Source organism: Salmo trutta, chromosome 2 (genome assembly GCF_901001165.1).
Source record: "Salmo trutta chromosome 2, fSalTru1.1, whole genome shotgun sequence".
Classification (NCBI taxonomy): Eukaryota; Metazoa; Chordata; class Actinopteri; order Salmoniformes; family Salmonidae; genus Salmo; species Salmo trutta.
In genome coordinates this window covers 58,025,210-58,041,424 of record NC_042958.1, presented here as the reverse complement: position 1 = coordinate 58,041,424, position 16,215 = coordinate 58,025,210, and the positions used below count along the sequence as shown (strand labels likewise).

Genomic DNA, 16,215 nt, shown 5'->3' with positions numbered 1-16,215 from the left:
AGTCCGCTATGTAGAGAAGAGGGTGCGATTTGAGACGCATCCACTAGGAGATGGATAGCTCCCCATACGTCCATGCTACTGAGGAGTCATGGCTGTCTACCTCCGATTTATAGGTCAATTAACCACCACCTTGTGGTGCATACAGCGATCGTTAGTGTGTTAACTGTTGTGTCCTTGTAAAAAAAATAAAAATGTTGTAAAAATATCCGTTGTACGTCCCTCTCTACCTCCCTCCATCCCTCTTTTTCCCGACACATTCCCTTTGCTTCCTGCCATCTTCCTCCCTCTCCGGCCGTTGCTCTCTCCCTCCGCCGTTGTCATGCCAACTTCCCAGGAGACGGGGTTGTCATGGCGACCATGCGGGGGGGGGGGGGCAGATCAGCTGATGTCTGGTGTCGTTCAGGCATGTGCACAAATCGCCTGGCTGCTAGATGTGCTCCGCTTTCCAATAGAGGTTATTTGTCTTTCCTCTCACTCTCTTTCACTCTCTCTTTCCATCTCTCCAAACATGCATTGTTTCCCCTAGGATTATTTTCATCAGCGGTGGCAAAGTTAGCATGGGTGGGGGGGAGTGGTCTCCGACCCTTTGGTCACATAGACAAAATGTTGCTGTTTTAAACTAATTTCCTGCAAATTTACACATTTTGCCATGGCTTATGCGTGTTCTTAGGTTATCTCCAACATTGAGTGACTCCAACATCATAACAAAATCAATGGGTTCCTCATGCCATAACATTTTGGGAATTTTTTTCTTCTCCCTGACTGTCTAGTTTTTATTTTGGTGGTTGTTAGTTTTCAAAGATGATCTTATCAATATACTCTGAGTGTACAAAACATTAAGAACACCTTGATAATGTTGAGTTGCACCCCCCCTTTTGCCCTTTTGAACAGCCTCAATTCATCAAAGCATGGACTCTACAAGGTGTCGAAAGCGTTCCACAGGGATGCTGGCCCATGTTGACTCCAATGCTTCCCACAGTTGTGTCAAGTTGGCTGGATGAACTTTTGGTGGTGGACCATTCTTGATACACACGGGAAACTGTTGAGCGTGAAAAACCCAGGAGCATTGTAGTTCTGTCGCCTGGCACCTACTACCATACCCTGGTCAAAGGCACTTAAATATTTTGTCTTGCCCATTCACCCTGATTGAAGTGTATTTACCAGTGACATCAATAAGGGATCATGCCTCAGCACTACCTGGGCTGATGACTCAAGTCCACCTGGTCGTGCTGCTGCTCCAGTTTTAACTGTTCTGCCTGCAGCTATGGAACCCTGACCTGTTCAACGGATGTGCTACCTTGTCCCGGACCTGCTGTTTTTTTTTCAGTTGTACAACTGAATGCATTCAACTGAAATGTGTCTTCTGCATTTAACCCAACCCCTCTGAATCATAGAGGGAGGCTGCCTTTATTGACATCCACTTCTTCGGAGCCCGGGGAACAGTGGGTTAACTGCTTTGCTCGGGCAGAACGGCAGATTTTTACCTTGTCAGCTCTGGGATTTGATCCAGCAACCTTTCAGTTACTGACCCAACACTCGAACCACTAGGCTACCTGCTATCCACCGACACGACATTTACAAAATCAAACAACATCTTGCATAAAAAAACAACACCATTCTCAGTGTTTCATTACAAAATCAAGTGATTTTGTATATTTGTAAACAACAGCTGGTGCACGATATCTAAGGAAGTCTCAAGGTTTTGCTCGCCTGAGGTAGAGTGTCTCGTGATAAGCTGTAGACCACACTATCTACCTAGAGTTTTCATCTGTATTTTTTGTAGCTGTCTACATACCACCAGGGACCGATGCTGGCACTAAGACCGCACTCAATGAGCTGTATTCCACCATATGCAAACAGGAAAAATGCTCATCCAGAGGAGGCGCCCGGGGACTTTAATGCAGGGAAACCTAAATCTGTTTTACCAAATTTCTATCAGCATGTTCAATGTGCAACCAGAGGGAAAAAAACTCTAGACCACCTTTACTCCACACACAGAGACACGTACAAAGCTCTCCCTCGCCCTCCATTTGGTAAATCTGACCATAATTCTATCCTCCTGATTCCTGCTTACAAGCAAAGATTAAAGCAGGAAGCACCAGTGACTCGTTCAATAAAAAGTGGTCAGGACAATTTTGCTAGCAGAGACTGGAATATGTTTCGGGATTCTTCCGATGGCATTCTGGAGTACACCACATCATTCAATGGCTTCATCAATAAGTGCATTGATGATGTCGTCCCCACAGTGACCATACTGTACATACTCCAACCAGAAGCCATGGATTACAGGCAACAGCCGCACTGGGCTAAAGGCTAGAGCTGCCACTTTCAAGGAGCAGGACTTTAACCCGGAAGCTTATAAGAAATCCCGCTATGCCCTCCGACGAACCATCAAACTGGAAAAGTGTCAATACAGGACAAAGATCGAATCGTACTACACCGGCTCCGCCGCTCGTCGGATGTGGCAGGGGAAGTACAGCCAAGAGCTGCCCGGTGACATGAGCCTACCAGATGAGCTAAACTTCTTCTATGCTCGTTTCGAGGCAAATAACCCTGAAACATGCATGAGAGCATCAGCTGTTCCAGACGACTGTGTGATCACGCTCTCCGCAGCCGATGTGAGTAAGACCTTTAAACAGGTCAACATTCACAAGGTCACAGGGCCAGATGGATTACCTGGATGTGTACTCCAAACATGCGCTGACCAACTGGCAAGTGTCTTCACTGACATTTTCAACCTCTCCCTGTCCGAGTCTGTAATACCAGCATGTTTTAAGCAGACCACCATAGTCCTTGTGCCGAAGAACACTAAAGTAACCTGCCTAAATGACTACCGACCCATAACACTCATGTCTGTAGCCATGAAGTGATTTGAAAGGTTGGTCATGGCTCACATCAACACCATTATCCCAGAAACCCAAGACCCACTCCAATTTGCATACCGCCCTAATAGATCCACAGATGATGCGATCTCTATTGCACTCCACATTGCCCTTTCCCACCTGGACAAAAGGAACACCTATGTGAGAATGCTATTCATTGACTACAGCTCAGCGTTCAACACCATAGTGCCCTCCAATCTCATCAATAAGCTAAGGACCCTGGGACTAAACACCTCCCTCTGCAACTGGATCCTGGACTTCCTGACGGGCCGCCCCCAGGCAGTAAGGGTAGGTAACAACACATCCGCCACACTGATCCTCAACACAGGGGCCCCTCAGGGGTGCGTGCTCAGTCCCCTCCTGTACTCCCTGTTCACTCATGACTGCACCGCCAGTCACGACTCCAACACCATCATTAAGTTTGCCCGATGACACAACAGCCTGATCAACGACAAGACAGCCTATAGGGAGGAGGTCAGAGACCTGGCCGTGTGGTGCCAGGACAACAACCTCTCCCTCAACGTGATCAAGACAAAGGAGATGATTGTGGACTACAGGAAAAGGAGGACCGAGTACGCCCCCATTCTCATCGACGGGGTTGTAGTGGAGCAGGTTGAGAGCTTCAAGTTCCTTGGTGTCCACATCACCAACAAACTAATATGGTCCAAGCACTCCAAGACAGTCGTGAAGAGGACACGACAAAACCTCCTCAGGAGACCGAAAAGATTTGTCATGGGTCCTCAGGCCCTCAAAAGGTTTTACAGCTGCAACATCGAGAGCATCCTGACTGTTTGCGTACGGCCCAGTACATCACTGCAGCCAAGCTCCCTGCCATCCAGGACTTCTATACCAGGCGGTGTCAGAGGAAAGCCCTAAAAATTGTCAGACTCCAGCCACCCTAGTCATAGACTGTTCTCTCTGCTACCATGTACCGGAGTGCCAAGTCTAGGTCAAAGAGGCTTCTAAACAGCTTCTGCCCCCAAGCCATAAGACTCCTGAACATCTAATCAAATAATCAAATGGCTACCCAGACTATTTGCATCGTCCCCCCCGTTACCCCCTCTTTTAGGCCTCTGCTACTCTGTTATCTATGCACAGTCATTTTAATAACTCTACCTACATGTACATATTACCTCAATTACCTTGACTAACTGGTGCCCCCACACATTGACTCTGTACTGGTGCCCCCTGTATGTAGTCTCGCTATTGTTATTTTAATTACTTGTTCCTTTGTTGGTTAGGGGCTTGTAAGTAAGCATTTCACTGTAAGATCTACACCTGTTGTATACGGCGCATGTGACTAATATTATTTGATTTGATTTCAATGAAAGAAGCCGACTCGAAAAATGCCAATCTGACTGTTTCATTATCCCAACTCATTAAAAAGAAATGAGGCTCGTTCCAATCAATTAACCTGTTCATTTAAATATGCTGTCACAAACACGAGCATATGGTGTTGGGAGTATACCTGTTGAAATCGTTTCTAACCCCTGGGCTCATTTCACTTTCAGTTATATTGGCTAGCTATTGGTGAAGCAGCTAGCTATTGGTTGATTACCCCTTGACGCGTGTTGCCATGGTGGAGCTGTCACATTTGCTTCATCTGATGGAGATGGAATAATTCTTATTTTGTCCCAGTATGATGCTGGTTTAAAGGGGTAATGTTGTGTATTGATATTCTAGTTTTGTCCCTTTAGGGCACCTGTAACCGCCCCCCCCCCCCCCCTTTACCTATGTTAAAAACGCTTGGAATGTTCTTCCTGTAAAACGCATTAAATAATGCCCACGTTAATTTCTACTCCCGTATCATGTCCTGTCCTTATATTAGTTGTATAAGTAATACAGTGTGCTATACAACAGGTAATGTGTAAGACTCGTTCCATAGTCTACTCTACACTGTGTTTAATGGGGCCTGGACTCACAGAGACTGGGGGAAGGAGTGGAAAGGGGAAGGGCTAGAAAAAGAAAGGTAGGGAGGGATAGAAAGAGATGGAGGGAAAGAAAGCAAGAAACTATAAGCTATGAGCATTAGACCCTAACCTCTGAGCTGTATTGACCTGTGGGAGAGATAGAAAGATAGGGGGGAAGAGACAGAGACAGAGGAGGGTGTCTGAGAGAGAGGTAAAGACACACCATGACCTTTAGGCATAGCCCTAACCTTTAAGCGATGTTTACCTGTGATGCTATTAAATAGTGGTTAGGGCTAGGTCTAACACATTTGGTGGGGTTTTGCAGAGCTCAGTAAAGCCCAACTACACACCTGCAGAATATTGGCATCTGACCACACTGGCTGGTTCAACAAACCTCGATCAGAAGTCATTGAATTTGTAAGTCGCTCTGGATAAGAGCGTCTGCTAAATGACTTAAATGTAAATGTAAAATTGATTAGTCCTGTGGGATCAAGATCAATAACTGAAAACATTTCTATCTTGAAGAAGATATTTGGCCAAATTCTTCTCAGCCTCTCTGAGCAAACATATTTTGTTATTTTACAAACACAGTTCTGCTCGGTTCAGTTCATATTTATTTAACAGTATAATATCTTCATTATGTTCCTTAGAGATGTTATGTTCCGTTAAATAAAAAAATCACACCAGGAACAGTAGCAGCCAGACGTTACACACAGAACCTTGTGGTTTTACCTATCTGTTGCAGTCTATGTAGGAGCATGTCAGAATAACCCCTGGTCCCTTTCCTTACTAAGCAAATGAGGGGTGATGGATTGCAATTTTGATTCAGTCTGAGAACCGCTAGTGTATGGCTGTGTCCATTGAGCTGCGCTAACTCAAACTCCCCTGGTGTTTGTGTGTGTGTGTGTGTGTGTGTGTGTGTGTCTGCGTGCTTACGTGTGTGTCTTCTCTCTCTATCCTACCAGGTGACTGGGATCAGTGTGTCCCCTGGTAAGGATCAATTGGTGGTGTTCCACACTAAGGACAGCCGGGACCTGGTGGTTTGTCTAAAGGGCATGGTGCCTGCCGGGGACAGTCGCATTGGAGAGCTGGTGGGCACCCTGCTCAGCCACTTCAAAAGGTAACCAGTGGGTGCTTATGTGTGCCATGCATGTGTCTGCCTTTCTGTCTGTCGGTCGGTCGGTCGGTCAGTGGGTGAGTCTGTATCTTTCTAGTCGTCTTTCTGTCTGTCTGCGTATGTTTGTGACGTGTGTCTGCAGGGAGCCATAGAACCAGTACAGCTATACAGAACCTATCCTCCACAGGAGGTTGGTGGCACCTTAATTGGGAAGGACGGGCTCGTGGTAATGGCTGGAGCGGTATCGGTGGAACGAAATGAAATACATGGTTTCCATGTGTTTGATGCCTTTCCATTCACTCCGTTCCAGCCATTAACATGTGCCGTCCTCCCCTCAGCAGCCTCCTGTGCTCTCCTGTAAGCAAAGTCCAGTACCTTCTGTATGGTGCATTTTCTCTCAGATGTGCAGACAGGAAAGGAGATTATGGTCCAGGCCAGCCCCCACCTACTGTGTTACTTACTCAGTGTCCCTTCGGTCACCCCTTGAAAAACTGCACACGCAGCAGATTTGAACTGCTCTACTGTCCCATCTGATATGGTACTGTACATCTATTATATACCAGGGCTTGACATTTAACTTTTTTCTACACTTGTCCTTTGGACAAGGAAGACAGATTTATTTTACTTGTCCAAAAGCTCAAGGCACTTGTCCCCCCCCCCAAAAAAAATAGTTGTATGAAGAAAGGAACCCCTTTACAAAATAAAATGCATTACTATCTTTTTTCTACCATAGAGAATTAGACAAAAATGTAAGTTACACTCTGCCTGTTGGCTTCTTTTCATATTCAAGGCTGTCTCAAAATACAACACTGCCCCTTTAAGGCTCTCCTGGAAGATGGTTGGCCACCCTAGGTAGCCTATCAAATATTACAACATTACAATTATAACCAAATACTTTTTATGTCTTTTATAAAATAATTCCCTCCAGGGCTGGTAATTAAAGGTGTCCCGTTGTCCCTTGGATGATTAAAAATATGTCTACGGTTCAAAAGTTCTGGGACGACAGATCCAAAATTCATACCGCTGAACATAAAGAAAATAAAAAAGCAATGAGGTAGATGCAACAGGTCAGACCATTTATCTTAAAATGTTGATGAAGTTGTATTTCTTCATATTATAAGATCAACAATGTGCCCATGGCTGTAGGCGACGCACTAATGTTCCAAAATGCTATTAGCGTCAAAACACCGCTCTCAGAAGAGCACCGCACGCACGAGTGGTTTCATGTGACAGAGATTAAAATATCCGTTACAAATGAAGAGAGGAGATCTAAAGATGCATCAACTAGCGTGGGTTACTAATATGACTAGGATTATGCCTTTTGCTGCTGCACGATCAAATAAAGTTGATTTGAAAACCAATCTTAACGTGAAAAATGCTGGTTTCAATGACATATTAAGTGTTTAAGTAATTCCCTCAACATTTAGTCGTATTTTGACTAGGCTAGGCTACTTTGAAACAAGGTAAGACATGCTTCATAAAAGGACATTAAATATCCAGGTTTTAAACAAGTATGTATATCTTTAAATAGTTTCAAATATGCTGACCACCTTTGCTCAGATTCAAGGTGGATGATGTGTGGTGCGCGTCAGGCGCGTCCTTCACTCTCCGGTCTTCTGACCGTTTGATCTGAACCAACCGTGCCTTGAGAACGTCAACGAAATCGAGCCTTTTAGACGTTCATGGTAATTATCCTTCATTATACTTGTCAAACCTGACTGGCGTTTAGCCTATATTTATGTAATTAAAAGTCTCATTAAAGTTTGGCTCCGTTTTCTGGCGCCTTCCTCATGTCAGCATCGGTTTGAACGCGAGGCTGTAGCCAATATGCATATCACCTACACATTGATTTGTATATTATTCCAATGCTTGTGATTTGTGTGATTTTCATTGTTTTTTTTGTTTTTTTGCTTCTCCATTCCGGACAACTTAAATCTATATTCTTCTTGTGCGACAATTTTTATTTTTTTTACTTGTCCTGGACAAGAGTACAAGCATTAATGTCATCTTATTTTTTATTTTGGGGCTTGTATGATAGTTGAGTAATGTATGATAGATGATTGCAGCATGTTTACCCAGCTGTAGAATACCTACATTATAATTAAGCCAAGGCACTTTATCATATCCTTGCTCTGGTCTGAAACGGGTCTATTTTGTGGGGGAATGTGCCTGAACACGCCTCTGCTCCGATGCTATCATGTCTCATTGTATACGCGCTCTCAGCGAGAGAGAGAGAAAAAGCCCTCTGCCATTGGGTTCCTCTTAATTGGTCTCCATGTGCTTCCTATAGAGGCCCATCTATCACAATGAAACATGGCCAGAACAAAAGGCCACGCCGAGACATCTCAGTGTGTGTGTCCATGTACACTGAGTACGACAAACATTAGGAACACCTTCCTAACATTGAGCTGCATCCCCCCTTTTGCCCTCAGAACAGCCTCAACTCGTCGGTGCATGGACTCTACAAGGTGTCGAAGGCGTTCCACAGGGATGCTGGCCCATGTTGACTCCAATGCTTCCCACAGTTGTGTCAAGTTGGCTGGATGTCCTTTAGGTGGTGGACCATTATTGATACACACGGGAATGGTTGAGCGTTAAAAACCCAGCAGCGTTGCAGTTCTTGACACAAACTGGTGCGCCTGGCACCTACTACCATACCCCGTTCAAAGGCACTTAAATCTCTTGCCTTGCCCATTCACCTTCTGCATGGCACACATACACAATCCATGTCTCAAGGCTTAAAAATCCTTCTTTAACCTGTCACCTCCCCTTTATATACACTGATTGAAGTTGATTTAACAAGTGACATCAATAAGGGATCATAGCTTTCACCTGGATTCACCTGATCAGTCTATGTCATGGGAAGAGCAGGTCATAATGCTTTATGTACTCGGTGTATAATGTGTGTATAATGTATGTGCCCTACACATCCCTGTAGATGTAACCTTTATCTGTCCTTCAGCGTGGTTCACAGCCCACACAATACTGATCAGAGCGCCATAGAGCTTACATCACACACAGGGACCCAGAGTCAATGGCTGGCTTTTTTATTCCCCAAATGTACAGCATGTGTAGTGCCGAGTGATAGTGACACTAAGTTTAAGGCGCACTCCAAATAACACTGGTTCTTTCTCTGTGTAGTTAGTGTATGAGAGTTCCAACTTTCAATATGGAGGCTTATTTCACTGGGGGGTTCAGAATTTGTCCCCTCAAAAGACTACTTTTCAGATTGAGTTCGCGACTTGACTGGTTTGTTCATGAAATGTCAAAGCTGTCATATTTTACGAGTAGATAGGCGCCCTCTCAGAATGTATCGGGGCCAAATCTGTTGAGAGTAAAACAGACGCGGCGAATTCTGCTCCACATATGAATAAGAGCATAACCCTCTTATCGGCTGTGACGCACAACAGTTGTCTAGAAACTCACAAATAGTCCAGCCGCTTCTGCATGAAAACGGATTATATCCCCGTGCTCTCACTTCCTCTCTCACTTCCTCCCTCGCTCTTTTCCTTTCTCATCCCTTTTTCCTTTTTTGTCATTCCCCTGTTTTCATTCCTCTTCTTTGTACCTCCCTGTCTCTCTCTCTCTCTGTTTATCTTCCTCTCTCTCTCCCTGTTTATCTTCCTCTCTCTCTCTCTGTTTATCTTCCTCTCTCTCTCTCTCTGTTTATCTTCCTCTCTCTCTCCCTGTTTATCTTCCTCTCTCTCTCTGTTTATCTTCCTCTCTCTCTCTCTCTGTTTATCTTCCTCTCTCTCTCCCTGTTTATCTTCCTCTCTCTCTCTCTCTGTTTATCTTCCTCTCTCTCTCCCTGTTTATCGTCCTCTCTCTCTCTGTTTATCTTCCTCTCTCTCTCTCTCTGTTTATCTTCTCTCTCTTTCTCTTCCCTCTCAATGTTTCTCTTCCCTCTCCCTCTCTCTTCCCTCTCTCTCTCCTCTCGCTCTCTCTCTCTGTTTATCTTCCTCTCTCTCTCTCTGTTTATCTTCCTCTCTCTCTCTCTCTGTTTATCTTCTCTCTCTCTCTCTCTTTCTCTTCCCTCTCAATGTTTCTCTTCCCTCTCTCCCTCTCTCTCTCTTTCTCTTCCCTCTCAATGTTTCTCTTCCCTCTCCCTCTCTCTTCCCTCTCTCTCTCCTCTCGCTCTCTCTCTCTGTTTCTCTTCCTCTCTTTGTTTCTCTTCCCTCTCCCTCTGTTTATCTTCCCTCTCTATCTCTGTTTCTCTTTCTCTCTCTCTCCCCCTCTCTCTCTCCCCCCCTCTCTGTATTTCTCTTCCTCTCTCCTGCTCCCGCTCTCTCTCTCTCTGTTTCTCTTCCCTCTCTCTCTCCATCGCTCTCTCTCTCTCTGTTTCTCTCTCTCTCTCTATTCCCTCTCTCTCTTCCCTCTCTCTCTTCCCTCCCTCTCTCTCTGTTTCTCTTCCTCTCTCTCCCTCTCTCTGTTTCTCTTCCCTCTCTCTCTCTCTCTCTGTTTCTCTTCCCTCTCTTGCTCTCTCTCTGTCTTCCTCACTCTCTCGCTCTCTTCCTCTCTCTCTCGCTCTCTCTCTCTGTTTCTCTTCCCTCTCTCTGTTTCTCTTCCCTCTCTCTCTGTTTCTCTTCCCTCTCTTTCTGTTTCTCTTCCCTGTCTCTCTGTTTCTCTTCCTCTCTCACTCTCATTCTCTTACCCCCCTCCATCTCTCCTGCCCCCTCCCTTTCCCCCATCCCTCCCTCTCCTCTCTCCTCCTTCCCTCCCTACCCCTCTCCCTCCAACTCAGAAGAGGAGAGATTAAATATTTAAGGTGATGAGCTGCTCTGCTCTGCTCTCTCTCCTATATTTAGCCCAGACCTCTGTTCTATTGACATGCACCCCACTGCAGCACAACACAACACAACACACCACAACTCAACACACAACTCTTTAGTAGAATCAGGTGTGTTACTACAGGGCTGGATCAAAAGCCTGCATGCATAACCAGTAAGTTTTTATATTTACGTTTGAGTAATTCAGCAGACGCTCCTATCCAGAGCGACTTACAGGAGCAATTATGGGTTAAGTGCCTTGCTCAAGGGCACATCGGCAGCTTTCCAGGAGGAGGATTTACCACTGCTTATACATCATCCACCCTACATGCAGTACATTACAGTCGACTGTATATGACCCTGATACACACTGAGTGTCCAAAACATTAGGAACACCTGCTCATTCCATGACATAGACTGACCAGGTGAAAGCTATGATCCCTTACTGATGTCACTTGTTAAATCCACTTCAATCAGGGTAGATGAAAGGGAGGAGACAGGTTAAAGAAGGATTTTTAAGCCTTGAGACAATTTGAGATATGGATTGTGTATGTGTGCCATTCAGAGGGTGAATGGGCAAGACAAAAGATTTAAGTGCCTTTGAACGGGGTATGGTAGTAGGTGCCAGGATCACCGGTTTGTGTCAAGAACTGCAACGCTGCTGGGTTTTTCTCACTCAACAGTTTCTCATACGTATCAAGAATGGTCCACCATCCAAAGTTCATCCAGACAACTTGACACAACTGTGGGAAGCATTGGAGTCAACATGGGCCAGCATCCCTGTGGAACACATTCAACATTTTGTAGAGTCCATGCCCTGACGAATTGAGGCTGTTCTGAGGGTAAAAGGGGGGGTGCAACTCAATATTAAGGTGTTCCTAATGTTTCGTACAGTCAGTGTACATTACATGTGCATTACATTCAGCTTACCCGATCACTAGTTCACGCCTGTCCTAAAAATAGCCTCCTTGTTAATTATTCATTTCTCTCAGGAACTATAAAGAAGCTAAATCGGCGAAAGACCAGCAATACACAAACTCTGTCTTCACGTCCAAATTCCAACGTCTAGCTATGTTTATCTACTCTATGTCCGTCTGATTTGGACTCGGACCTACTTCACTACTTTCCCATATAGTGACGGTTCCCTTTGTTCTGGTTTCTAAACTATACATTGTGCTCCAGTGGAACCCGATCCAATGAGAAAGTTCCACTGTGAGATGTGTTAGTCCCTGACAGAGATGACTCTGTCGCGGCTGTCTCTGTCCTAGATGTAGCTTTGTTTCGCCGTTGTGTAGCGCTGTATTTGAACTACTGGGTTCTGAGAAAAGAGCGTTCTGTGCCAGGTTGTCTTGCTGTTTCAGTGACTACTGTAAGTTCAGAAAGTATTGACACGGGGGATGGAGGGAGAGATCCTTGTGAAGGCAAACGATGGATGGATGAGTGTGTGTCTCTATCCCTGTCTCTTCCTTCACTCTCGCTCGCTCTCTCTCGTGCTCTTCATGCCCTCTCTTCTCGGTCTCTCTTCTCTATCACTCTTTCCTCCCAACTCTCTCACCCTCTGTTTCTTCGCTCTCTCTCTTTCTTCCCTCTCTCTCTTTCTTCCCTCTCTCTCTCTTTCTTCCCTCTCTCTCTCTTTCTTCCCTCTCTCTCTCTTTCTTCCCCCTCTCTCTCTCCTCTCTCTCTCTTTCCCTCTCTCTCTCGCTCTCGCTCTCTCTCTCGCTCTCTCACTCTCCAGGAATTCTCTCCTGTGTTCTCCCACTGTGGAGATGAATGGTGTTATTCTGGGCCCAGCCTAACCCGGTAATAAAAAGGAAAGCATAACTCGCTTAATAGCACTAGGGAGAGACAGGAAGAGAGGGTGCTCGACAGACTAAAGATATGAGACACTCTGCACTGTTATACTGTTCAGGTCTGTGTGACACCAGTTATTGGACTTAACTGTTTGCTTTGTCTTTCTATCATTTTGTTGTTTCATTCAAGTTCTCTTCTTTTGTTCTTTCTCTCTCTCTTCCCCCCATCTTTCTCTCTCCCTCGTCATTCCCTTTTTATGTGTGTCACAGATTGAGGTTGGCCCAGATTTGACAGGGCAGCGTAGTTACATGATTAGTTCAAGCCCTCAGTTCAGCCCCAGGTCAGAACATAACCAACGAGCTACATCAGATCAATACAGAGGCTATGGGCTTCATACTGCTGACTCATTCACAGGAGAGCGAGAGAGCGAGAGAGCGAGAGCGAGAGAGAGCGAGAGAGAGAGAGAGCGAGAGAGAGAGAGAGAGAGAGAGCGAGAGAGAGAGAGAGCGAGAGAGAGAGAGAGAGAGAGAGAGAGAGAGAGAGAGAGAGAGAGAGAGAGAGAGAGAGAGAGAGAGAGAGAGAGAGAGAGAGAGAGAGAGAGAGAGAGAGAGGAGTAACATAGATCTGTGGCTTGTTGTCAGCCATGTAGCAGAAGTCTGAGGCCCCTGATTGCTCTGGCGAATCCTCTCTGCTCGCCTACTTCTCTGCCCGGGGAGGAATCTGTTTTCCTTTCCGGAGAAAGACGACCCGTTAAGTTTGTTATTGCAGTGTCAGTACAACGGAAGCGTGATGAATATTCAAACCTTGAAGAAGTGCTGCTCGGCGTGAACAAATGTGCCGTGCTGCACTTTCCTGTGTAATTTGAGATGGCATCATCATCATCATGTTTAAAGACACTAAGACAGACAGAGTCGGTGTGCTGCTAACTGGTGATTTTGTCTCCCTACACCATCAAGGTCACCCTTTATGCTGAGTGGAGCATTTCAGACTTAAGGAAGTCATGCTCCCCTCCATTCCCTCTCCTTTATCCCTCCTTCACTCCCTCCCACTTTTCCCCCTCCCTCTCTTGCCCCCCCTTGTTTGTCAGCTTTCCTCCCCTTTTTTCCTCTATCCCTCCTACTCTCCCTCCCTCCCTCCCTCCCTGTGCGGTGTTGCAGATGCAGTTGCCATAGCGACCAGCCAATCCATGTTTGTCTGATATTTAGTCCAATAATAACCCTGCTGGCTGAGAACTAACTCATCTCCTCTGGAGGAGGGGGGGGGGAGAGATGGAGGGAGGGAGAGACAGAGAAGGAGAGAGGAAAAGGATGGAGAGAGGCAGAAAAACAGTGTCAGAGAGGTAAACGGAAGCTGTAGGAAGGACAAAGAGAGGGGGAGAGGGAGAAACAGGGGGCTAGAGGGAGGGAGAGTATTTTTATTTTTTTAAAGCTCATCTTTTTTTTTAGCCATGAATGGATCTGTCTCCATCCTTATACATTATCCAGGTGATGGATTGAATGATATTCCTGTCATGTAAAACGGTGCAGAGCACCGATGATAGACAGCCGTATAAACACTAATTTGACTTCCAAAAACGTACGGTAAAATTGTGTTTTTGCTACCTCCTGCATAAATGGATGGACGTGTGTGTGTGTCATCATAACACACTTACACATGGCTACAGCCACCACACACACACTGTTTTTGCTTAACAGTAGAGAGTCCTGCTCTGTTTTATATTTGATATCATTCTGGGGGGTCGGTTGGTTGGTGGAGTGATTGAAGGGGAGGGGTGTAGACTGAGTGTGTGTGTGTCTGAGAGAGATGGGATCTGACCTAGTTTCCCTCTGTGTGGGTCCCTGCACCACTGCAGTGCTGTCTGCCTGCCCGCCAACCAAACAACCAGTAAGAGACGCAGTGAGGTGCAGGTCAACAGGCCTCTACCATGCTCATAGAGTGTTGCTGCGGCCCCAGACATCCCCTCCCCTGACTGGAGTGAAAGGTCCCTGGCCTCCCCTCTATACCTCCAGCCTTTCCACCTACGCTCACACAGAGACACCCATGTACTCTACCATCTTGCTGCAAGCCTCTCGATCCTTGTACGCTATACCGAGATGTAGCCCCCGCTTGACCTTTACCCTCCACTCTTTTTCCTGATCATTCTCATCCTTCTCATCCCTCGCTTCTTCCCATTCGTCTTTTCTCCCTGTCACCTCCAGCTTGGGCCTGATCAACTATATTATCTCGGTTCCAAACGCAACCTCGTCCCCTCCCCCCATGTCACTCGAACCCGTGAAGCATCGATAAGCTGGAATGAATGGCGTCTTCGTTGATCTATTGATTTTGGCTGGGGTGACAAAGTGAGAGCCAGGTCTCTTTTAAAAGGGAGCGGTCGCTCCATCTGTAATGAAGAAACTCATGGAAGACACTCCTCTTGCTTTTCTTTCCCTCCGCTTGGCTCATCCTCATCGATATATTGATTTCCCTAATGGTCCTTCAGTGGTCCAGCCACCCATGTGATTATACTGGGTGTTTCAGAAGACGAGAGAGACACGAGGGATTCTGGTTCATTGACCAGTGTCATGCTAGGCCTATTGAACAGAACGGGGAGAAGAGAAACTGTAGAATTTGAAGAGCCAGGCGTGATTGTTTAAGATGGACGGAGACTCCTGTTGTGAAGCCATTGTGGCTCCAGCAGTGTGAAGACTCAGCTGTCCGTGTAGAGTGTGTACTACTATCAACGGTCCCTCAGGGGAAGTGGCCCCTTGCTTTGTCCACTTCCGGGACGTATCACCGTCATTGACCCTGCTGATCGTCTAAAGGAGGTTCCCGTGTGGCGATGCGGTCTAAAGCACTGCATCTCAGTGCTAGAGGCGTCACTACAGACCCTGGTTCGATTCCAGGCTGTATCACAACCGGCCCTGATTTGGAGTCCCATAGGGCGGCGCACAATTGGCCCAGCGTCATCCGGGTTAGGGTTTGGCCGGGGTAGGCCATCATTGTAAATAAGAATTTGTTCTTCACTGACCTAAATAGAAATAAACAATAAAGAGAGGATCTCGACACCGATGACAGCAGAAGAGGGGATGTGTGTCTTTGTCTAGGAGTCTGTCTAGGAGTACTGATGAATACTCTGTACCACCCTTGATAATAATAGTGACTCTACCCTTATGGGAGTAGAGCTGTTCTCACTTTGCCATGCGTTAAACGTGTTCTGTTCACACTGACGTTATCAGTCCCATCAGTAGGCATGATGAGACGATTCATGTAGTGGTGGATCCAATCCAACTGTTGAAGTCCAATTGGAAGTGGATTTTTAGTATTGGTAGTCCCTCCTGTTCAATTATCGTGCTCTTATAATGCATTCATATTTCATATCATGTTCTCTGAAGCACATTAAATAAACCCTTATTGTCAGCGAAGGTTGTAACGAACGGCGGCACAATACACGTGTCCTTCAGGACCAGCTGACCCTCCACTGTCACAACACATTTTTTTATTTTTTTTATTTAACTAGGCAAGTCAGTTAAGAACAAATTCTTATTTACAATGACGGCCTAGGAACAGTGGGTTAACTGCCTTGTTCAGGGGCAGAACGACAGATTTTTACCTTGTCAGCTCGAGGATTCGATCTAGCAAACTTTCGGTTATTGGCCCAACGCTCTAACCACTAGGCTGCCTGCCGCCTCACATGATTAACAGTGTAGAGTTACATTATAGGATCTCTATAGTTAAGGCCTCTTGACCCCTCCCTCCACCGCTACTATACA

General features: G+C 45.9%; 1 protein-coding gene across 2 annotated transcripts in view; it reads left to right on the top strand.

Moving 5' to 3' along the window:
- myo1d (myosin 1D) overlaps positions 1 to 16,215 on the top strand; it is a 111,648-nt gene that overhangs the window by 79,874 nt on the left and 15,559 nt on the right. For both annotated transcript variants that reach the window (XM_029707469.1, XM_029707478.1), the window contains exon 21: positions 5,758 to 5,912. In XM_029707469.1, the coding sequence (XP_029563329.1) occupies positions 5,758 to 5,912 (155 nt within the window). The remainder of the gene's footprint in view (positions 1 to 5,757; positions 5,913 to 16,215) is intronic.